Source organism: Mustela lutreola, chromosome 13 (assembly GCF_030435805.1).
Source record: "Mustela lutreola isolate mMusLut2 chromosome 13, mMusLut2.pri, whole genome shotgun sequence".
NCBI classification, from domain to species: domain Eukaryota; kingdom Metazoa; phylum Chordata; class Mammalia; order Carnivora; family Mustelidae; genus Mustela; species Mustela lutreola.
Genome location: NC_081302.1, coordinates 71,496,422 through 71,522,262, shown reverse-complemented (window position 1 = coordinate 71,522,262; position 25,841 = coordinate 71,496,422). Strand labels below are relative to the sequence as shown.

The 25,841-nt window shown below is 39.6% G+C and overlaps 1 protein-coding gene across 8 annotated transcripts in view; it reads right to left on the bottom strand.

The window, feature by feature from the left end:
- STARD13 (StAR related lipid transfer domain containing 13) overlaps window positions 1-25,841 on the bottom strand; it is a 522,962-nt gene that overhangs the window by 49,404 nt on the left and 447,717 nt on the right. For all 8 annotated transcript variants that reach the window (XM_059144444.1, XM_059144447.1, XM_059144448.1 and 5 more), the window contains 2 exons: window positions 12,365-12,436; window positions 9,541-9,622 (listed from right to left, as the gene is read on the bottom strand). In XM_059144444.1, the coding sequence (XP_059000427.1) occupies window positions 9,541-9,622; window positions 12,365-12,436 (154 nt within the window). The remainder of the gene's footprint in view (window positions 1-9,540; window positions 9,623-12,364; window positions 12,437-25,841) is intronic.

Below are 25,841 nucleotides of genomic sequence, written 5' to 3'. Positions count from 1 at the left end.
ACCAGGTTGTACACTACATCCCCAGAAAAATAATTTCGGTTCTAATAATCAAAAAATAATTATAGGTTCTAAAAACCAAGGTTTCAAGGAAGAGCATAAGGCCCCTGGAAAATCAATAAGCTTCAGCAGCCACAATGGACCAACAATAAAGAACTTAAAGGAGCAGGTTTTTCTTGGACTTGTTTAGTTTGCAGGATTTCAGATGTATTTCAAATTCACATACACCTGGCATTGGAAAAACCAGATGGGGTGTCCTCAGCCTTTAACCGTTCAAAGCAACTGCATCTAATCCAGACAATTTCTCTAGTGAGAACCAGTCCAAGCTGAAGCAAGGGTCACAACCAGAGAGTTCTCTGAGAGGTTCAAAGGTGAAAAGCAAAGCACAAACAGGCCAGGGTTACTGGAAGGCTAGAGAGCACTCCCTTTGGGCCCTGAGGTTCTCTCTGGGCTCCTTCCCTGCCTGCTTCCTGGATATTCAGTTGTGGTCTTCTTCCATTCTCGTACTGTCCCTGAGTGACCTCACACATTCTCAGGACCTTTGTACCCGTATGTGTGCATGACTCTGCATCTCTGTCTCCAGCTGAGGTCTCTGGCGACCTGCACACCTGCCTCACACTGGACATCTCTCCGGGTCCCAGTCCCCCAGGCACCTCAACCCATCACACCTTCCCCTGCTCAGGGGACCCAGGCCAGACTCCAGAGCTGCCCCTGCCTCAGAAAGGGGCCTCACCACCCCCAGCTGCTCAGACCAAGAGGAGTCCGGTCACCCTTACGTCTGAATTACAGCAATACTAACAACACCTCTTATTTATAGGGCCCTGTGAGGATGAAATGACACCAGTGTAAAGAGCTTAGTGTGCTACGAAGCAGTGGTAAGTTCTCACTAAATGTTAGCCACTGTTATCTATTATTTATCTGGCAAAGGAAGGCATTTTTTAAAACGTTGCTAATGTTTTTAATAATGCACTACAAAACATCTAATATAGATCTAATATATATGTAATTAAAAACATAAACGCCCAATTTGCTGTTCTATTTTGTAGTTTCTTGTGTATTCTTCCTCAAAGTTTATACACATAGAGGTCATTTTGAGGAGCTTGTTGGAAAAGGTGACATAACAGGTCATTTTAAAATACAAAGACCAATGTTTTTCGTGTGTGTGTGCATGTGTGTGTGTGAAAAGTCCCTACCTCTCACCCTGCCTTGTCTGTACCTGTACCCTACAGCTGTCCTATACCATATAGGCTACATTGTGGTAAGGTTCATAGTGGAGGTGGGGGTAGGGATAAAGATGTCTTTCCTGCACATTAACTTAGTTAAAAAAAAAAAAAAAAAACCCAAATCTAAAAGTTCAAAAGAGGCACATCAAAATTTTATGTGTTCTTGTCTGGATAATCCCTACCTGCCTGTTAGGGTCATCTTTCCAAGAAGCCCTCTCTGAAACCCCTTCCCCTGCATCTGTACTTCTAGTGATATCATTCTTCCAAGTAAATCATCATTTACTCATCTCTTAGCCCTGGCATGACTGGCATTTGAGGCCAAACAATTCCTGGTTGTGGGGATGCCCGGCACTTTAGGAGGTTTGGCAACATCCCGGACCTCCAGCCACTAGATGCTGGTAGCATGGCCCACCTGTGATGAGAAAAAGATGTCCCTGGATGTTGAGAGGAGGACAAAATTCCTCCCCTTCCAGGTTGAGGCCACCGCATTAGACTGAGACCACCAGGTGAGGATTCTGGCTTATTGTTCTCTGCAGCAGAGACGCCTGAAGAGACAGCCTGGGTGAACCAAGCTGACTGAAGGAGTGAACTAGAAGGGGCTGCTACTCTTCTGGCAGTAAATCTGATCTAACAGCTTCACAAAAGAACCATGTGCTTTCAACTCTTACTTTAATTATTAGTATTTTTAAATATGGAGTTCCATGAAGAATAAGGTGGAAATGCAACCATAGTTTCTATTCTTGGGACTTTTAAGTCAAATTCAGGAACTCGCAGGGCAACCTAGACATCTTTGGAAAACTCATCCTCAAAGGAAGAAATGGAAAGCGCTCCAAATTGCATTTCACAAGAAGACCTAAGCTTTCTCTGGAAGCTTCAGAAGCAGCCTGTCTGGCTTTGAATCCTAGCAATGCCTTTCAGTAGCTGTAAGTGGGCCAATTATTTTATACCTCTGCACCTCAGTTTCATTATCTGTAAAATGGGAGTCACATTAGTTAGAGCTTACTTTATAGGGTTGTTATAAGAAGTCAACAACTAAGTATTTGTGGAATGCTTAGAGTGGTGCTCGGTAGATAACGAGTACTTTGTGTTTTAAAAAATAAAATCAGCACTTACTAGGATCTCTCTATATATTTTTAATAGCTCATAATTTTAAAGTTGGAAGTGACCATGGTTATTACGTAACCCCCTATACATTTCCCTCAATGATGTGTCCAAGGTTTCAGTCCAGTTAATTGGCATGTCATTATATAACAAAATATATAATACTGTACATATTCTGTGATAAATACTCTAAAAGAGAAAATATCTAAAATATATATCAATATTCATAAAGACTACCATTATTCAATATTATTAATGTTATTTAACATACTCAAAGATATGCATTTGTGTGCAGAGGTAAATCATAAACATCATTTTTGTCAGCACTCTTCTACACAAACTCCCCTGCCCCACATGAAAACCATGGTCGTTAATTATCCTTTTAAACACAAAGGGCAATGATAGATGCACTCCAGAATCCAAATCAATTCCACATCTCCCTGAAACAGTGCTGAACAAGGTAATGCCCTAGTTTCACACACAATACAATTAGCTAGTATTTACTAATGATGTAAGTTACATGGACAGTTTATTGGCCTAATATTAAATTGGAAATTCACAGATCACCTTGAACATCAGAGCCCTATACCATCAGTCTGAGTGAATATCGCAAATCAAAATGCAAATTGAACATATTACTTATCCTTAAAAAATCCCACTGAGGAGCTGTGACTTGCTGCAATTTGCTTGAAAGGTGACAAACCTTGTAAGCTGTTTTGACACCTTGGCTATTCCTACATTCTGATATAGTTAACAGTTTCAGTTAGCTCATCTAGGTACTTAGACTTGCAATTTGCTTTTCATTACTCACAGGGGAAAATATTTTCAATTAAGAATTCAATCAAAGAACATCAAAACAAAATTATAACTGAGGTTGCTAAAATAAGCAACTGCACTACTCTGACTTGCAGTCACAAATGTTTGCAGAGCACCTACTATGTGCTGGCACTGTCAGAGTCACAGAAGCTATGGTAAGACATGATTTCCAGCCTGGAAGTTCACACCTTTAGGGAAAACAGCAAACCTGTCTAGTGTTTGAGACCTAAAAGCAAGGGGGTGCACCTCTACATACTGCAGGCTAGGCATGGGTCTTCCTTGTCATCAACATTCTTGGTATGCTATATTTTTCCAGCCAATCAAAAAGTTAACGCTGGGGACTCCTGGGTGGTTCAGTGGGTTAAAGTCTCTGCCTTTGGCTCAGGTCATGATCCCAGGGTCCTGGGATCGAGCCCCGCATCGGGCTCTCTGCTTGGCAGGGAGCCTGCTTCCTCCACCCTCCTCTGCCTGCCTCTCTGCCTACTTGTGATCTCTGTCTGTCAAATAAATAAATAAATAATCTTAAAAAACAAAAAAAGTGAATACTGCTCCACAACTTACTATGTGCAGTTAGGACCTAGGACACTAACTGTCTGTCCACGCAGGTGAGATGCTTCCAGAAAACCAAAGGTGAGTAAAAGTCTTGTCGTGGATAACTTATGCAGGAGACGTTCAGCCCTCTTGTCTTCATTTGTCTACCTGGTAGAAGTTACGTGCCTCCGGGCTATGGTTCCCTTTATGATTCTGCATTAGCTCGGCATTTCAAACATGCATGAGAAATGTGGAGCCCACAAAGCTTCCAAATAAAACAGGAGACCAACTCTATCACTGCGTCTGCGATGTACCCATGAGAAAAGGAATAAAATCACAACTCCTTACTGCTCTCCAGGCATCAGTCATCACACACCATGTGAGTGGGCGAGTGTCTCATTAACCACTCTTCGATCTCAAGATTTTAGAAGTGTGCTCATTCCCCTCAGGCTGGAGGTCTTCCTTCTGCTTGCTTTCCGCTATTACTACATGGGACCTCAGTGTCCTGGTGGAACTTGTAATGAGGGGGAAAGAAACTGCATACATGGCCCCTTAGCAGCCACCCTTGTCTCTGCCTCCGTACTGCGCCTGCCTCCTTCGACCCATCCTGCCGTCACTACTCCTTTGGCCTCTGTTTCACCCACCCCTCCTACACCCCAAGAATCTCCGTTCGCACACTTCCAGCCAAACACTTTTCTTACTTAATGATATTTTTGGAGACACAGCGATCATAAGAATTATTCCAATTATAACAACCTCCTGCCACTCTCACCATTTTTACGCAAGCTGGGCCCCTGTGAAGAACTCTGTGGTGTCTGGCATTGCCACACTTATACATGTTTACACAGCCATACCTCTCAGGGTATGTCTGTAGGATCCTGCCACGGGCTGTATTAGAGAAGGGGCACGGGATCTGCAAAAGAAGGCTTCCAGATTTTTCTGGCTGACATTAATAGTATTATTCAGAACTTTGTATCTTTAAATGATTTCACATTCATTGTACTGGGTCATCTCTAAAACATGTCTGAAGGGCATTTTTTTTTTTTTTTTTTTTTAAAGAGCAGACCTTGTGGGCAGTGCCTGGGTGGCTCAGTCAGTTAAACGTCTGCTTTGGCCTCAGGTTATGATTCCAGAGTCCTGTGATTGAGCCCCAAGTCAGGCTCCCTGCTCGGGAGGGAGTCTGCTCGTTCCTTTCCATCTGCCCTTGCCCACTGCTCATGCCCTCTCCCTCTCCCTCTTTCTCTCTCTTAAATAAATATATAAAAATCTTAAAAAAAAAAAAAAAAGAGAGAGACTCTGATGGAAAAGTCTAGAATGTAGTCAAGGACTCTCAGATCACAAACAGCAGTGAACAGATAAGGATTTACCACCCACATGTATGAGATTCAAAGCTTGTCAGCCATGTCACCAGTGAACATAACTACACAGTCAGAGACAGTGTTTACCTCTGCAATCCTGACTTGAAAATATGTGCTGTAATTTTTATTCTTGGTTTACAGTGTAATCCTTTGTTTATATTTAGAAATGAAATTTTAGAAATCTATGATGAAGCTACTAGGAACTAATGAGTGAATTTAGAAAGACTGTAGGATACAAGAAAAATATATAAAAAAATTTACAGGGGCACCTGGGTGGTTCAGTCATTAAGTGTCTGCCTTTGGCTCAGGTCATGATCCCAGGGTCCTGGGATCAAGCCTCACATCGGGCTCTCTGCTCAAAGGGAAGCCTGCCTCTCCCTCTCTGACTCCCTCCCCACCCCACTTGTGTTCCTTCTCTTGCTGTGTCTCTCCCTGCCAAATAAATAAATAAATAAAATCTTTTAAAAAATTTACATACTATTAATGAGCAACTGGAAATTGAAATGATAAAAAAATATGTATTATTTGCAATAGCACCACAAAACATGAAATTCTTAAATACTTTTGAGGATGTGTAGTATCCATATGCTGAAAACTACAAGTCAGATTTTGAAAAAAAAAAATCAAAGGAGACCTAAATAAAAAGAAACATACACTGTATTTATGAATCATTAGATTCAGTACCATTAAGCCATCAGTTCTCCCCAGACTGATCTATGGATTCAACATAATCCAAATCAATACTCCAGAGGATTTTTTAAAATAGATACCAACAAGTTGTTTTTAAAATTTATATGAAAAGGCAGAGGAAGTAGAATAGGCAAAACAATTCCAGAACAAAAGAACAAAGTTGGAGGACATACAGTATTGGATTCCAAGACATACAAAAAGCTAAGTAATCCTGTGTCATATTGATGAAAGACTAATTAGGCATACAGATAAATGGAATAGAATAGACAGTCCAGAAATAGACTTACACCATGGTCAACTGATTTACAATATAGGTACAAAGGCAATTCACTGAAGAAAGTTAACCTTTTCAACACAGTGCCAAGCCAGTGGGATGATTATGTGTGAAAAATGAATCTTGTCTGCCTTTGGCTCAGGTCATGATCCCAGGGTTCTGGGATCTAGCCCCACATCTTGCTCCCTACTCAGTGGGAAACCTGCTTCTCCTTCTGCCGCTCACCCCCTCCCCTTCTTGTGCTCTCTCCCTATCTCTCAAATGAATAGATAAAATTTTTTTTTTTTTTTAAAAGAGAGAGATCTTAAAGACAAGCTACAGACTGGCAGAAAACATTTACAAGACCCATATCTGACAAATTATTTATGTTTAGAGTATATAAGGAACTCTCAAAACTCAGTACAAAAACAATCAATCAAATTTTTAAAATGGGCAAAAGACTTGAAGAAAATACAGGTATGGCAAATAAGCACATGAACAGGGCATCCAACATCATTGCTCATTAAGGAAATGAAAACTAAATTCATAATGAGATAACTCTAGATTCTAGAATGACTAAAAACAAAACAAACAATACATGTTATGGGGATCAAAGGTACAGCCTAGGAAATATAATCAATCGTATTGTAATAGTGTTGTATGGTGACAGATGGGAGTTCCAATTGTGAGAGCATAGCACAATGTATAGACTTGTTGAGTCACAGTGATGTACACCTGAAACTAATGTAACATTGTGTGTCCACTATACGTCAATTAAAAAACAAAAAAACTGACAGCACAAAGAGCTGACAAAGATGTGGAGCAACTGGAACTCTCATACATTGCTGGTGAAAATGCAAAACAATAGGATCACTTTTGAAATGACTGGTTGTTTCTTATAAAGTTAAAATACATTTATTAAATGGACCCCATGATTCCCTTCCTAGGATTTTACCCAAAAAAAAAAAAAAATGAAGACTTTTGTTAACACACAACCTTGAATATGAATGTTTATAGTTGCTTTATAACCACCAAAACTGATGACAACTCAAACATCCTTCAGCTGGTGAACGGACAGACTGTAGTACAGCCATATAATGTAACACTACTCAGTTTGGGTACTGACTGACATATCAATGATATGGAGGAACCTTAAGTGTACTATACTCAGTAAAAGAAGCCAGGCTCAAAGGCTACATATTGGAGTGCCTGGGTGGCTCAGTGGGTTAAGCCTCTGCCTTCAGCTCAGGTTATGGTCTCAGGGTCCTGGAATAGAGCCCCGCATTGGGCTCTCTGCTCAGCAGGGAGTCTGCTTCCCCCCTCCCTCTGCTCTCTCTGCCTGCCTCTTTGCCTACTTGTGATCTCTGTCAAATAAATAAATAAAATCTTAAAAAAAAAATAAGGCTACATATTGTTTGACTTTATTTATATGGTATTCTGGAAAAGGCAAAACTATAGGTACAAAAGCCAAATCAGGCTTGGGAGTAGGGTTAGAGGTTGATGCCAGAGAGGAACCAGGGAATTTTGAGGGGTGATGGAGCTGTTCTTCATATTGGTTGTGGTAGCAGTTACATGCTTGAAAACTGTTCACTCAAAATAGTGAATTTTACTTTATATGTATCTATCTATCTATCTATCTATCTATGTAAACATATATGTATATATTATGTTTTGATTTAAAGAAAACAAATTTTGGGTGCCTAGGTGGCTCAGTTGGTTAAGTGGCCAACTCTTGATTTTGGCTCAGCTCATGATCTCAGGGTCCTGGAATAAAGCCCTACATTAGGCTCCATGCTCAGCATGATGTCTGCTTGAGATTCTCTCTCTTTCTCTCTCTCTCTGCCCCTTCCCCCACTGATGTGTATGAATGCTTTCTATCTCTAAAATAGCTAGGATAAAAATCTTTAAAAAAATTTTTTTTAAAGAAAAACAGAATACATAAATTTAAAACATTCAATGTGGAAAATGATAATGCAATATAAAATAATCAAAATATAAAAGTTCCTTATTATTTTTTTAAAGTCAGCTGTAAAATTGCCCTTGGTTAAAACTAAGAAGGAAAACTCAGAAGGAGGTATTATTGGAGCAGTTCTGGGTTGAGTGAAATCTTATGAGGAGGGAGATGTTCCTGAAAACACTGCTTTTCCAATTTATTACCTTTAAGGAGTCACAATCAAACCATCCATTCGTCTCATAAATGCTTGCAAATGGCATTTTGCATTTATTTGTTTTCTAGCCCAAATAGCCCGTTCCTATAATTTGTGATTTTAAGAGTTCTCTGCTCTTCTACCCAGTTAAGCAAACCCACAGTACTGTTTTCCTTAAATATTCAAATATCACTTCCTAATGCAGATGCAAATCTACCTTCTCTCCATATAGGAACCATACAGTGAATGCAAAAATATGCATGTCTGAAGATTCAGGAAGGCTAAGATTATTTGCACACTATCCTTACATACATTGATCTCTCCCTTCTTGACAAAAGTTTTGCTCATCATTACTTTCTGACTAAACTGGCATCTTCGATGTCAACACAGAATGTGCTAGAAAGAACACTGAATTACAAATTTTAAGTACTACATTTTTTAAAAGATTTTTAAAAAAATTTTTAAGGAATCTCTACACCCAATGTGGGGTTCAAACTCACAACCCTGAGGTCAAGGGTGCACGCTCCACCAACTAAGCTAGCCAGGTGCTCCAAAGCACTCTGTTTAAGGTCATTTCAGCCCATAGCTAGCTGTGTGGCCATGGAAAAATGACTCATCTCCTGTAAATAATATTTATCTCCAGCCCTGACCTCTCTCCAGGGCTTTAGTTAGGAAGCTTCAAATTCCTACAGACACATACAGCCTCTCATGGAGCATTTAATTGTTCCTGGATATTGGTTACACTGGCATCTTTTCCTATCACTCAAATTATAATTATTACTTATTTGTTCATGTATTCATGCTTTACTTCTTCAACTAGATTTCTTCAACCATATTATAAATTCTTTGAGGAGAGAGAAGAACTCATATACATCTTTGTTTCTGTCGAGCATCTATCACATAGCAAAGGCTTAATATTCCAAGTAGCTGGTATAATTACTTGAGCTTACATATTCTAGCTTGCTGATATAATCACTTGCCTTTCCAAAAAATACAACCAAGTTTGACATATTCATGGAGTTTTTCAGGGCCTTCTCTGGCCACTCATGGTGTGGCCTCCCCTACTGCCCACTTCCACTAGCCTACCCTTGACTCCAGTCACCACGGTCTATGGCTTCATCTTAATCTAGTTTGTTCATAGCATGAACACTCTCTGAGATAACTTTTCCCCCTCCTTCTCTTTTTCTCTCACTGACTCTCTCTTTCTTTTTCCTCAATCTACTTTCTGAAGACTCTGACTAGGATTTAAGCTCCATAAAACCAGGGTATAATCATGCTCCCTGTGGCATACTTGAAACCTGGACCCAGGCCTGGCACATAGTAGGCACTCAATAAATACTTATGGAGCTGTTGAGCTGGCCCTTCAATACAGTGATACCTATTAGAGACTGCACAATTGAAAGTAACAAAATCCCACAATTTACCTATAAAGAGGTTCTACAAGGTCCTTTTCAAGAAAATCATGATCATTCTTGACAGCCACAATGTTGATGGGAAATTGGGAATCTGAAAAACAGAGAAACAGAGAAGATTTTGCATCTTGTTTTTATCTGAATGGGCACCAGTATCTTTTGACCACCACATTTCAGTACACGTGACCGACCTTGGCAGTTACTCCCCCATTGATGGGTGTGTTGGTAATGTTTAAGACAGTAGGCAGTTTTATTTTTATCAAATAAATGCTTTTAAGGACACAAAAGAAGTGTGAAATATGAGAATATCCCAGTGCTTGCCCTTGGATAGGATCGAATACTATGTGCCTGTATTGTTGTAGTTCATCATAATTGCAGACATCTGCCCATATGAAGAGCTTTTTATACTCTCACCACCCACCTAACCTCACTGACTTTTACATTGATCAGTTCATGAAATACTTAGTTTGGCAGATTTTGTTTTCTTCAGAAAGGAAATTTCCCAAAATACCCAAAGCTCAATGGCCTCAAATGTGTTCTTTTGTAGCAAAATCCTGAGTCACTTTAGACAATCAGCAAAATATTCAAACAACTGATTCTATCCAAAGAGAACAGATTCCAACATCATAACTTTTCTCCCACGGACTATTCATGCCAACTTTGGAGGTCAAGGGCAATCCTCAAGATGCAGTGTTCATTTTATGTACCTTATTCACAGAGGGAAAAATTTGGAGATCGTTCTAATAGAGGGCATAGTCCAATCTAACTGACAATGTCAATTCATTGTCATCATCCTGCCACTCTTTCTCCTTCTTGCTTTATATTTTGCATTACCTCCACCGTGAGAGTCATAATAAATCTAAAGGTACGTAAACCTTAATGTGAATTGGGAACAGAAACAATCCCTTCTGGTGGTAAAAGTAATGTGAGTGCATTCCAGGTGGGTGCCAGAATGACGACTGTCTTGTTCTGCTAGAGAGGGAGTGTCCGTAATAATGAAAAACAGAGACACTAAAGCCCAGCTGCCTTGGCTTTGAGTCTTGGCATTGCTAATCTCTAGCTGTAGAACTGGGAACAAATCGCCTAACCTTATTTGGGCCTGTGTTTCCTCATCTATAAAATGGAGAGGATGGGAACTATAATATTTACCCTACAGTATTAAGAATATTAAAGGAATAGCATAGGTAAAGTGCTTTCAAAAGAACCTGGCACATCGTATGCTCTATACTATTTGTTCTTTCTTATGATGCTTATCCAATGCCTATGGCTTAAACACAATTTGACTGGTACCTTTTACTTCAGCGGATTTTTTTTTTTCCTTAAGAAGGAAATTTCTAAAAATAATCAAAGTTTAATGGCCTCAATGTTTTCTTTTATGGCAAAATCTTGAGTCACTTTGAGTATCAGCAAAATATCCAAACAATTGATACTATGTGAAGAGAAGACATTTACTTTACTTCTTAGCCATTTGTAGACAGTTCAGTTTAAATTGTGAACTTATAATATTGTGAGCTTACAAAGAGAGTTTCACATTATAGGGAAAAGCCACTGTGTCACAGCTTAAGAGACCGATTTAAATTCCAACTCCTCCACCTTTTAATGTTGGAGAAATCATGTAACCTCTTCAGGCCTCTCCCTCATAATCAGGAAACATGGTGGGGCATGGAAGTAGAGCTGCTTAGATCAAAATTACAAAACCCTCCTTGCCTACAAGGCTAAAGTTTATAAAAACTTGTATCAGAGACTCTCAACTTCAAAGCATATTCTTAGATATGCTATCCGTAGGGAATTCAAGTTAGAGAAGTAGAACAACTGTTCCATTTTTGTTTTCTAAAATATAGAACTGATCTTCCAGGTGAGTGAGTGAGTTTCAGGTGAATTTTGTTGATTCTTTCGATACTACATACATTTTAGGCCATCAGGAAGAGAACTCGATGCTCCTGTGTGTGCTAGATATCCTTTTTTTAGTCCTACAGATCTCCACTCTATACCCTGCCTAGTGCCCTGAGGATCACCCGTATGGACGGCATTCAAGCGGATCCATGTCCTTTGGCTTCCTTTCATTTTTGGCCAATGGGAAGCCCTGGTGGAGACCGAAGGAGAAAGGAGGGTTGAGGTCAGGGTTTTTACCCTACTGATTCTCACCCACTGCCAGCTGTGTCCTCTGCTCGGAGCCTCTCTCGTTCTGGGCTCTGGCACCCTCTCCCTCTGCCTACAACTTGGTAATAAACATTTTTAGAAATAAATCCTCCTCAGATCATCCTGAGTGTGCCATCTGCTGACTGTTGGGATCCTGACTGACTATGGATAAAGGACTACCCAAGGAGTCAGGACTGATTTTGATTTGGTAAGGCACCGTACAGTATGGGCAATACAGTGAATAATACGGTAATACCGTCGCATGGTGAAGATGGCAACTACACTTATTGTGGTGGGCGCCTGCAATGTACAGAATTGTCGAATCACTAAGGTGAACACCTGAAACCAATGGAACACTGTGTGTCTATGCCACTTCCATAATAATAACAATCATGGAAGCTGCTGATGGAGGAAGGCTGGAAGGAGAAGGCGGAGTTGGGATTGGCGGTGAAGAGAGAGGAAGCAGAAAGTAAAGAAGTGAGAAGCGGTGTGGAGCAGAAAGGCAGGCAGGCCCGGGCAGCAATGCTTGTGTCTAAATCGGCATCAGTGTAAGCCCTGAGATGGCAAAGGCGGAGGGAAAGAGACAGCAAAGAAACATTGTTGAGAAGAGACTTGGAAGTCCAGATACACCACAGGATATGTGAGGTTCATTTTGAATTAATTCTCTTTATGAAGAGTCCAGGGGAGGCCAACCTACCCTCATACAACTGAGCGTATTGTGGGAAACCAGCAGCACGGAGCCAGTCGCATGCTTCCTTCGCCTCAATTTCTGAAAAATAAAAGAAAGGGAAATGTGTGAGTCCAATGGCCACACACTAGCACTCTACCTTAATCAAGGAAAAACCGGTGAGCATTATACAAGTTATTACAAAGCAAAATTGTTCTCAGGTAAGGCTGCATAAGTAGGCCTACCAGAAATGGGGGTAAAATGAGCAGGTAGCACAAAGGTACTTAGCTATCTATTAAGCTTATCTTCAACATCGATCCACAAGTATTTGGATAAAAACAAAACCACAGATTACAGAACACAAAGCCTGAGTTTCAGGCAGGGAAAAATGTCTTATTTATACACCAGGGAACCAGGGGGCTACAGAGAAGGAGGAAATACTTCCTTATGATCCTTTTTTTTTTTTTAAACAATTTTTTTTTTTTAGCTTTTAAAGATAAGGCTAAGGATACTTATCCAACATTCTTTTATCCTTTTACTCGGGATAATGAAAGAAAGAATACAACTGGATGGTCTATGAAAATGTATTTTCTCATGAAGAAAGGTATTATAAAAATCCAAAGTATTGTTAGTTCTTTAATTTTTCTAATGGATTTAATTCCCAATGCCTTCTAACAAGATCTTCATTCATCAAGCGCATTAGAATGGTTTCAAGCTGCAGAGTACAGCGTGGAAAAGCAAAGCTGGTTATCTGGGAGCTGAGGCGAGTTTGACGGGGCTGCTAGAATTTCCAAGGGCCGAAGCCAAAAGGTCAATATGTCCTTTGGGTGACCATTTCGGGGTGGACGTACCAACAACACATGGGACCACCTGCCTGGAGAAGCTTGTGGAGTGAGAAGGGAGGAGTCTACAGTATGTGAACCAGGTCACTTTTTGACCTTGTGAATCCTGGATCATTTCCCAACCACAACTCTGTTAGATAAATACAAATGCAAGGGAAAAGAAGTTCATCTGTCAAAAGTCCAGTTTCTCCAAACAAAATTATACAGCCTATTATAACGGCTTTCCACGCAGTTCCCCCTAACAGTCTCTCTGCTGTTGGGATGGAACCTGCTCAGATCACTGTACTTCCATTTACTTGGATGTTCGTTTCTCCCCATAGCAAAAGCCAGAGAGTACAGGTGTTCTTGGGGCAACAGCAAAGTAACGATCCACACTAACATGGGCTGCGGGCCTGAGCCTGTGTATCTACACTAAAAGCACAACGTCTGTGCATTGAATTCAGGAAAACAATGTCTGTGCAGCATAATGTTGAATATGACAGAGCTATCTGCTATATGTTAGGGAAACAGACCAAAGGCCAGATCTTGCACAGGCCCCAATGGGAAGAGCAAACACTTTCCCCATCCCACTAATCCGACTGGACATGGACTGAGATTTGTCATTGAATTCAGGGAGGCAGAGCGTGTGGTGGTCCCTATCCCAGAGTGTCTGCTACTTCTGGCATCTCCCAGTCCACTGTCATTCCAGTGACTGACAATTTCTAAATCTTGAGTATTTTGCTTGGCATGAGGGTTTTTTTTTTTTTTTTTTACATAATTGGTACCAGCACAGCCCTAATATGTACTCATTCCTGCCATGTAGGCAACATTCGGAAATATGCAAGCACCAAGCTGGAGATAAAAGCTCTGGAAAGCCTTTTAGGAGGGGGTGTCTCTGAGATCCACAAGTGCAGTTCAAAATGGACTGGACTGTATTGGCTAATGTGGGCCTTCCCTTTGAAGGTACAAAGGGCAGTTACTGTACGGCCCGAGAGCCCTGTTCAGGATTCCTTTGAGAGTCCTTATACGAAGGCTTTCGTTTTGAAAATCACACACGTATTTCAGGGGAAGTAGGAAATGCAGGTTCTGACCTAGCATTTGGAAAATGTGGTGAGTTGCTACTGAGTCATAAACAGACTGTTGCCTTCTAAATTTTCAAGCTTCAGATTTGCTTTCTCTTTCAATATAACGTAGTGGTTAGTAAGGAGGAAATACCTAATTTCTGGGCATTCTCTAAACTTAACTATGAGCCAGCAAGTCTTTTGTTTTGTTTGTTTTTTTAAAGATTTATTTATTTATTTGAGAGAGAGGGAGAGGGAGGGAGAGAGAAAGAGAGCAAGTTCAAACAGGGGAAGTAGGGAGAGGCTCCACCCTGGACACTAAGTCCGCTTGAAATTCTCTCTCTCTCTGTGCCTTCCCTGCTTTGTGCACACCTGAGCTCGCTCTCTCTCAAATAAATAAATAAAATCTTTTTAAAAAAGTTCTTCTAGATAACTTGACTTTATTTTTTCACAAATAAAGATAATGAACTGAAATTCTATGCACACGTCAACATGAATAATTAAATCTTAATCAGAATTCGGCTAAGTCAAATCCTCAAATAGGCCGATTTTTAGAATGGGTAGGCATTTAGCTTTTAAGTCTCAGAATCAAATACAACAAACACTGCAATTAGTAAATAATAAATGAGAAGAAACCACATCCCAGCCGTGGTGGATTGTTCCTCGCCATCACTCTCGCACACCAACTTGCTATTCTAGTTCTGAAAGTCTCTCAAATATCCCCTGTGCTCTAGCTGTAGGCCCAGCACCTTGATACCTCAATCTAAGGGCAAAACCAACTCTTGTTTACCACCTACTAACAAGGCCATCAAACAAAATAATCACACATACCTAACTGGTATCAAATTTGACTTCTTCCATCACATTGAGTTGGAGGGGGAAAAAAAGAGCCTTACAATTTCTACTGAGTGAGTCCCCACAGACCCGACTAACACCCATCAGCCAAATGCTATTGTTTTCCCCACAGCATATTACACTTGAAGTGACCAAAATGCTTACAGAATTAAAAAGGAATCATTATTGCTGGTGTCGTCATTTCACCAAGATCCATCTAAATGACATTTGAGGAGAGTGGGAAAATCTCTTTTTCACTGTGCTCTTGCTGGCTGGCACAATATTCTGTGAAAGCTTTAAGGGCCATTCAAATCACATTTCCATAGTTCTATTTGTTCTCTATTTGCAACCCATACCTGCCCCCCACGGTAGCTCCAGGGCCACAAGGCAAAGCACCAGGCTGCTGTAGTCAACTAAATGTGGGGCAGAATAGGAGAATGTCCTTGGACAGACTGGTCTACCAATCTCTACTGTGGTTACCACATTACCTTACCTGAGCAAATTCAATCCATTTGGTTCCCTACCATCAAAGGATTTCATTAGAAATTTTGTAATTATTACATGTAAAAATCATTTCTCTTAAACTCTGTAGTGGGTGCCTACTTTTGCCTGCCCAACATCCTTGCCCACTTCTTCAGATAATAAGACCTCTATGTTCAAAGCCTCTGCTATATAGGTTAGATGGGGTTGACACTCCTGGTTACCCCAACCACATTCCTTGACCCTATCACTACCACCCAAATGGGCATGGCCTACTCCTCAAGAACACCTGGTTCTCCTTAGTTCAGGGAGATCAAGGAGCCTTGGGATCTTAGGTCAATGGTTGTTTGGAGGCTGAAATTCACTAGTTGCAGGGGGAGATAGCCAGCTGTTCAGTTTCTGCACAAAAACCAAGCAAACCTTTTCACTCAGTAAATCCAGAAGATGGTTTGGTGCTAGGCATGCCCTTCTGTCACAAAACCGTGACTGCTTGAGGGAAAGTCACTCACTTTGCCTCAGTTGCCTTTCTTACATGCTTAGAACATGATGTGGTCTCTGTTGAGAGGCAGATGTGTAGAGGGAGGCTGTCTCCCTAGGTGCCTCAGGAACTGCACATCAGTGGGCATGGGAACAAAGTCATTGTAGAAATTCACTACAGCCTGTACACTGGTTTTCAAGAGTATTATATTATTTCTTAATCATACATGCTCAGTATTGAAAACTTATTAAAAAAAACCCACAAAACCACAATGAAAGAAACAAGTCAACTCTTTCCCATTACCAACACATAATACGTGTTACTTATTAAAATGGTAATCGTTGTGATCTCTTTCGTTGACTACCTTCTTCACATAATAATACATTGTGAATATTTCCCCATATAATGATATTGTTGGTTAAACTGGAAAATTTACTTTGTTTTGAGAAGGATGCTTATTTTTTAAATACACGGTTTTTGAATACTGCCAGTTGTTAATCACAGCTGGGAGGTTACAAAATCAAGGTAGCCAAGAGAAAACAGTTCAATAGGACTTCACCAACACAGGCTGATTGTGGAAAAGGCTGGAAATCTTCGTGAGTTAAGAGATTTACAAGCTGTTTCTTTAAAGAAATATCATGTAGTGATGTTTGGAAAGTCAGGTGGATAAAGTTCTGGAAAGCTCCAGTCAAGTAAGGGGATATTTTGAGTGCAGCAAATTTGCTGCCCAGGTTGGCAGGCCTCCTCTCATGTTACAATCTCATTGAATTTTTAAGCTGGTGTTTCTTGAGTGCTTGGGAACGGCGTGTTCTCCCAGCTAAGCATTTTAAGTACATTTTTTGGTTTCCATTATCCTCGGCACAGCAAATACTTTTTCCGTAGCTAACTCAAAGGAATACGAACCTTTTTAAGTGACCAAAAATTCAAATTAGGGCCAAATTAAACTTTATTATTATCAGAAAGTTAGCTGGCCAGAAGGAACCTGGTCTACTGTGAAAAGTTTATGAAATCATCATATAGAGGCATATGTATTAATGTTGTTCTTGCAAATCTCCTCCAATTTCAATGGTCACACTGGCTCCAATTTCTTTGGAAATTGGAATTGGAAATTTCTTTTCTTTCATTTCTTTCTTAAATGTTCATTAAAATACTCAAGAGAAGAGGGGAAAAAAGACATCATGGGTCTCCATGTGACTTAGAAGAGTAGGTGCTTTGTTTTTTCATTTAAACTGGCTAACTGGTGGGCACCCTGTTTCTGAAAGATTATGGGTGACTCAACCACCACAAGATGTCTACAGTGGATACAATTAACACTATTAAAGTATATCAAAGGTATTAACATTTCAACACACTCATGGTTGTTGGCTTAGGATAATTTATATGGCTGAGTTAGCTTCATTATTAGTGTACTACTTTAGACCAATGACTCTTTTGTCTTCAGATGGAATTTCTCAAGTGAAGTCTCTATTTATTGAAGGTATATTTAGTTGGCCATACAATAGGCTAGTTTTGTTAAAACCAATGCCAGCGTATCCACCCCAACTACACATAGACATGAATGATGCAATAATTGACATTATATAGAACTAGACACTACAGCCTTCCTTCTCCAAGAGCGCTTTATAACCCCAATCACAGGTGCGGGATGAAACCTCAAGTTTTGTAGTAATAGGAGACTGATTTACAGTCTGCATCATGGTGACAGGATATCTCTTCTTTATACTCTTTGAGTTATTATAACAAGTTTATTGTGATGTGCAAAAGGCCTGAATAAGTCTTAAACGCTTACCAAGTATAGTTTTTTCTAATATGCATAACCTTTTCTTTCCATTATATTCTAAATTACTAGTAGAACTAAAATACAGGTTATTTAGAATAATTTTAAGATTATTGACTATTGAATATTCAAATCAGTGAACCAACTGATAAACACCCATTTTATATCCCCCATAACGTAAGGAACTTTTTTAAAGGCAACTTTTTCCTTAATGCATAGCAAAGTATCTTGCTGTCAGCTAATAGAGAACGAAAGAACAAAATCTGGAAGATACATAGATCTGTGAGTTGTACTCAGTTAAGGTGGGGGATTCATGGTCATGTTTACATGTACTATTTTCCTGAAAGCAAGGATCACATTCATGTTGAGACATACTACCCCATCACTAATTCTTAACCCTAGCCTTATTTCTCGGGCCTTGAATGATCTTCTGCAAGCTGGATTCGTACAAATCTAATCACTTAAAAATAATTTCTATCAGAGTGAAAGAGGATCAAGCAAATTCAACACCTGAGTGGTAGGTCTATTCCTAGTCACTCAAGGGTTGTTTTAGTCACTCTTTTTCAACTTTGTTAGGGCAATCATATATATATATATATATATATATATATATATATATATATATATGTATATATATACATATATATATATGTGTGTGTGTGTAATTTATTATTAATCTGTTACTAATTTATTTAACTATTAAATTTATAATGAAAACATACATATACGTATGCGCGCGCACACACACACATTTCCTTATACACTCACAATGATTCTCTGCTCTTTTCAGTTGTGATGGAACCTATAGTTCTCCTCCAACTGGAAAGGAAATACTTCTCATTCCACTGATGTCTGGCTTTGCCATATGACCCACTCTGGCCAATGAAATGTGAGCAGAAGCAATATATGCTGGTTTCGAGCAAAATTCTTCAAGTGATCACCATCTAGAGTTCTTCCAGTTTTCCTACTCCTTTCCCTGTACCATGAGGCCACTGTATCTAAGACAGAACTTGTTCCTTCAGCCTTGGTCCTGGAATGATGACACAGGGAACAAAGCCAGAACAGACCAGTTGTGGACATGTAATATCAGCAAGAAATAAACTTCTACTGTTTTATGCCACTACAATTTGGGAGACAGCTTGTTACAGTGACATAATCTAGCATAAACTAATTTAATGCAGGGCTAGATAGTCATTCTAGAGAGAAAGAATATGGACCTTTATTTCAACTTGAAGCTGTTGCTGGATATCTATTAGTGTGCCCTAGAAATGAACATAATCAGTCTCAGTAATCATTTCTGCTTGGAATTCTGCTTCCCTGCTTATGGTGCATGGCCTCTATGAATTAAAAAGATGTAGGGGCACCTGGCTGGCTCAGTGTGTTAAGTGTCTGCCTTCAGCTCAGGTCATGATCCTGGAGTCCTAGCATCGAGCCCCCATGTTGGGCTTCCTGCTTGGCAGGGAATCTGCTTCTCTCTCTCACCCCACCACTTGTTCTCTCTCTCTTTCTCTCTCTCACCCCACCACTTGTTCTCTCTCTCTTTCAAATAAATAAAACCTTTTTAAAAAAGGTAAACAATCCTTTCATGATCCTCTGTCATATGCAGCCACATATGTGAGTGTGTGAGTGCACACACATCCACAGTTTTTCTCTCTCTCACACACACACAACAGAAAATCAAAAGTTCAGTTGCAACTGAACAAGGAAAGTCCTCAGGAATATAAATACTATTCCTTATGCCCGTATTCTTAAAAGTATAAAAGAAAAGAACAAAAATTTACAATCCCAGCCCGCTCCATCTCAAAGAAAAAGAAAGCGGAAAGTGTATGCTCTGCCAGCCAAATAGTTTCTGACCAGATTGTTTTGACTCAAGTTTTCCATGAGGCAGAGTAGCTCTTCATTCTCTCCTTTCATTTTGTACAGATTGTTCCCAGCAGGCGCCTGTGGTCTTTCTCAGGGAGCCTGCATGCAGATGCGAGCATAGGACACCCGCAGCTTTTTGAAGTTGTGGAGCCAGGGCCTGCCACAAAATCCCAAGAGATCCTTCATGGTGGAGGCAGTGAAGCAACTGAACGGCAAGGTAGGGGACAGAACGTTGCTGCAGAAAATGAGAAAGAAGCTCATCACCCAGAGGCCTTGGCCAAAGTGTCGCCATATTGACCCGCCAAGATAATAAAGTTGAGTCGTCTTTCTTGAAACAAGGGAATGAGATTCTGGGGATGACTTTTTCTCTCTGTCTTGGCTTCTTCGGCTTCTCTAGGAAAGGTGAAGAAGAGGAGTCCCTGGGGGCTGGAGTTGGTTCTCAGGAGCAGAAGCTCTAACTTCCTCCAGGTCAGCCAAACTGGCAGTCTCCGAGGTGTCCCTGCATATTCGCAGCCCTGATGATGAGCTCCTGCCTGGGGAGGAGCAACTGGTCTGGACAAGTCCCACCACTGCTAGGAAGTCAGGTTTCTTGGTTTTGAACAGGTATTCTCTTATCCTTATACTGCTTTAAGAGTTTTATTTGTTTATTTTTAATGTTAAAAAGTACGTATGTCTTTAGGGACTCAAACCCCTTCTCTATTTTCAGACATATCTGAAAGTCTGTACTTGTAAAGGCTTATCTGCTATTTCACTTAGTCCAGCTTAGTCCAGCTCTTATAGCTCTGGGAACTTCAACAACACCAGAAGCTCTCATGACATCAAGGAAAATTCTACTATGCAAGCATCAGAAGGGGCATGGAAACTGTCCTGATAAAATAACTCCAAGAACCCGACAGATTCTTTTCAAGTCTTTCACTCCTTATAGGGCTGGCAGAGCATTATATACTCACCAAAGCCACTGATTCCCGGTTCAAGGCTTTGTGCATTTAATTTCTCAGCAATCCTAATACTTGGATCAACTGAAACCAGTGTTTGCTTCATTTAATCCCAAGAAAAGATGTGTACGACTCAAGTGTAATTTCATTATCTGACTATATTAGAAAACTTGAGAGTGTCTGTGTGTGTGTACTTTTTATTTTTAAATATTTACCAGAAAATAGTCACTGGGATAAAATATTTACTGAGAAATTTTCAAAGTGTCCTTGCCAATTTTCTGGAATGTTTTCTGTTTGTCTGCAATGGCACTCATTTTGCAAATGATTTTCTAAACATATATCACCTGTCTCAGAAAATTAGGGCCAGACTTAAGAAATTATGTTTTTGTTGGGTTTTCAGCTATGGATTCATTTTTTTTTCCCCCTCCATGTTCTTCAAAGCCAAAGTGAGTGCTGAGCTCAGAGGTTTGCTCTTTAAGCATTGGGATTTTTATTTTGCGAATCATTAGTAGACACTGACATTATGTATCTCCTACAGAAAGCAATTTAAAGCAGGTTAGGTCATTGAAATAGCTTTCCTGATTTGGGAGGGAAGAGATTAAGATTCAGACTGAAGGGGTGGGAAACAACTTACATACTGGAGCTCTCCTTCTTCTTTAGACACATTAATGACTGTCCAACCACATGGCGTATTGATATTAAATTCAATTGAGGCATCCCGTAAATATACCACAAATGCAATCAAATAGATTTTTTAAAAAGTTACATAAAGTGTAAAGAGTTTTAAAGATTTAAAACATAGTTAAAGTTTTTAAATCTTGAATGGTTTACTATGTATAGCAAATAACTTCTAATTTTAAAGAACACTGGGTCTTAATAATTTTGTCACGAAACCTTAAACTTCAGATTTTAAGTTTAAGACATAGTAGGAAATGTCAGAAGAATGTGCCATGCAAACACATAAGCACTTCTAAATGAAGGTTGAGGTAGTTCTACCTTATAAAATATAAATACAATTTAATTACCTGACTAGCTCTGGGCATATAACAATTTTAATTGTAGCCGATAATATGATCTTGACTAAGATGCTTGTGCAAATGTTCACTGAATTCAGGTATAAAAGGGTTATTTCCCTTCTGAACAAACTTGAATAGAGATTAGAGTGACCAAAAATCCCCTCTTAAATGAAATCTAACAGAAAAGTAGCAAAATCTAAACCCAAGATTTGAAACACCTGAAAGAAAAAAAAAAAAAGGAAAAAAAGGAAAGGTCACCACAATTCTATCATCTAGGTATTAACATTTTGTTGATAAATAGTCTCCTTCTTTTATTACAGAGATGTGCATGTACTAGGCTAAATATACTATATGCTTTACACAATCTTTAAATAAAATTATAATGTGCATTTCCACTTGACAATGCCTTTTGAACCTCTTTCCAAGCCAACTGATTTCCTTTTCAATCATTCTGGATGGCTGAAAAACATTCCTCCTGCCATAACTTTAAAAAGCATCTTCTTGTATCAATTCAGATGTCATAATCATGGGTTAAAAATAATAAATTCAGTTCTCTGGAGGCTTTTGCTCTAAAGAAAGAATTTTGCCAGAACGTGCATCCTGGTGAATGTATTTCAGGGAGTACTTGTGGGTTGACATTTCTCATGTTATTTTACATTCTGGATTAAGACCCATCTCATATGGTTTTGATTTATATTCTCAGCAGACTTCAAAAAGGAAATTCCAAGTGGAAGTTTATTCATACACCAGAACTATGTTTAAATGATGCTACAGGGATGTCTTAAACTAACACAAGTCAGGAAGTTCAAAGTTAAGGTTAGATCCTGGACCATGTTCCCACCTCTTCCTTCTTGGTATTTGGAGAGTGGAGATTTTATGGAACAGCTGTCCTACTTGTCTTTGACCTCCTGCATATGTATTTAGATAATTTCAAAGATGCATTTCAAAACTTTATGTCATAAACTGGTATTTTCAAAAGCGTGTTGCTAAAGTTTCGAGGTTACACTTATAAAACAAAACAAAACAAGACAGATATACTAGACCAAATAGAGAAAAACTCCCCAACCTGTTTTAATGACTAGATGAATATTTGGAGTCCACATGACTGCCCCAATCCTTTAAATAATCAAAAGCAAAATGTGACCCAAATTTCTAAAACCAGCAATTCTACCAAGAGTGCCTCTCTTTAGAACAAAACAGGTTTATTTTTGTGCAGGGTTAATGTTATTGTTTTAAAGGGGAGTTTAAAATGAAGATACGGGGTGCCTGGGTGGCTCAGTTGGTTAAGCATCTGCCTTTGGCTCACGTCATAATCCAGGTCCTGGGATGGAGTCTCGCATAGGGCTCCCTGCTCAGAGAGCCTGCTTCTTCCTCTCCCCCTCCAACCCCCCCAACTCTCGCTCCTGTGCACTCTCTCTCTCAAATTAATAAGATCTTTTAAAAAGATGAAGATATATTCTAATTTCATTTTGCTCTTAACTAATGGCATATCTATTAAATAAAAACTCATTTCTTCTTCTGTTGAATACGTATACTCAGTTTTACGAATTAGCTTTTTAAAAAGAGCCTGTCGATTTGTTTAGAAAACATCCTTTTATTTGAGGGCATACACAGACTAACTGTTACAGAGCAGTAATATGGCATAAAGTTTTAGAGGCAAGGGCTGAGTTCAAATCCTACCTCTACCTCTGATGACCTTCATGGCCCTAGACAGGTTAACTTCAGTATGCTTCAGTTTCCTTATCCATAAAACGGGAATAAACAGCAGTACCTCCTTCAGAGCATTGTTATAAAGGTAAAATGAGTTGTTAGTTGCGTTTGCTACTAGTACAGTGGAGGTGCTTATTCTTCCTTTCCTACAATAGAAAATAATGGTTCCAATGGCATCAGATGCTCTCCACTCAGCTTTTTCATTCGGTCTTCAGAAGCAGAAGGCATTCGTGTTACTGATTTATTCAGTAGACATCTACGGGGTGCCCAGGATCTGAAAAGCTTGCGATTAGGCGCTGTAGGCAGGGTCTTGCCCGAAAGGTCTCTAAGCCAAAGCAGAGAAGACAAAGACACATCCAGGAATCACTAATCCCTGAAAAGCAAAAGCCTCCCAGAGCAGGACAAAGTCCTACAAGGCTCAGAGCAAATGGAGGCATTTTGGATAAAGTGACCCGGACAAACTTAGCAGGTGAAATGAGATTTGAGGCAAATGATGGTTGGCTTACTGGTTCTGTCCATGGCAATCCCTCTTCTGCCCACTGACTGCTTTTGAAGCTGGGATTCCTATGAATTGGGGTCTTTCCGGATTAGAAGCTTATACTCCTTCATCTGTGTCTGCAGGGGGGCTTTGGGGCAAACACAGACCTGTACCCTGCATCCAGATCCTTCTTCTGATAGGAATCTAACAGGCAATTCATTTTTTACATTCTGTGGAGGATTTTGTTCCACTTTTTCAGTTAAATAATGCTGTATCCCAGGAAGCCATGTTCCACACAATACAAGACAAGAGGTAATGAGAGTCATAAATGAAATGTGACACTTTGAAAATGGAACTAAGGGCTTCCACAGCCTGTTTCTTTTAGGATATCAACACCAGGTTGGGGAAGACAGCCTGGTGATTATAGTTTATGATGTGCTTACCAGTTAGTAAGTAAAATGTTAGTAATAACTTGCTTGATATGGGAAGATCTCAAGGGCAAAGATGTGTTTAAACATACCAACCCCATCAGAATCTTGGGAAAGAAATCTGTATCAGATATGTAGGCTTCATTAAGGAAATGCCTTCAGAAGATTGTTTTTCCATGTTATGAGAAAACAACTGAACAAATAAGTAAATTGTTAGCAAGGGATATGGGCTTTCTGTGGAGTAATGAGTGGGAAAAGTCGAGGGTTAAAGTGGATCCCAAGGTCATTGGCCTCCTGACGTCAGGAGTCTCCGGGATAGGCTTCCTGTCAAGGTCATTCACATTATTAGAAACATCCAAGGTGTCTATTCAGAGATTTACTTCATGAGGAGGCAATCAGGAAAATAACTGAAATGCCACTAAAACAGTTCAAATCATTTATATTTAAAAGCAAAGAAATATTTGGCCCTTATGCTTAAATGATCATAATTAATATTTCATGATTGCTCAAATTATACCTAATCATGAACAAAAAATTTAGAAAGCAGTCTTCTTTGAACTTTCGTTTTTCCAAACCAGGGAACACTTAGCACATATTAACACACACACACACACACACACACACACACACACACACAGTTGACCCCTGACTGACATGGGAGTTAGGGGAACCCACCCTGCAACAGTCAAAATTTTTGACTTCTCAAAAACTTTACTAATGGCCTGCAGTTGACCTGGAGTCTTACCAATAACAGAAACAGCTGATTAACACATATTTTGAATGTGTCATCTGTATTATATACTGTAATCCTACAATAAAATAAGCTAGGAAAGAGAAAATGTTATTAAGAAAATCACAAGGAAAATACTTTTACAGTATTGTACTGTATTTATATTTAAAAATCCACACATAGGTGGATCTGCGCAGTTCAAGCTTATGTTATTCAAGGCTCAACTGTGTGTGTGTGTGTGTGTGTTTAATTGAGATGAAGTTTGTCTTGCCTAGACTTAGGGGTTCTTCACCTGGGGTTTTTAGATAGAACTCACAGGCATGGGAACTCCCTCGAAGGCAAATATTGTACAGGCGCTTTACTTGCTGAGATGACGTAGCTTTCATTAGATTCTCTGACTCACTTATTCTATTACTAAGGTGTTTACATTTACCCCAAGGAGAAAACTGTATGCGCCTGGTTTATAAAAGGGTCAGCTTTACCTGCCTTGTTTCCTGTGGGCAATCAATTTTTGATTTTGGCACTTAGAGATAAATGATCTTTCTCTCGCTCTCTCCCCCGCCCCAACACACACACAGGCACACAAATATATATCCAGGGACACAGACATTCTGTAAACATGGCCTAGGTAAAACTGCAAGTATCCTTAGATAAATATGCAGATTTTTGTATCCTTTGTCCAGAGCCTTGCCAATAAGTGTTGGCTGAAAGAGTGAATGGCTATAGAGGAAAATATTTACAGATTCTAATATTTGTAGGCCAGTAAACACCCCAAATAATTTTTAGATATTCAGGCCCCTCCAAACTCCCCAGGCTAGTGTAAACATTGGAACATATAATGCGGAAGTAACTTGCAAACCAGAAATCCCCATACGAAAATAAGGTAAGAGGCACCT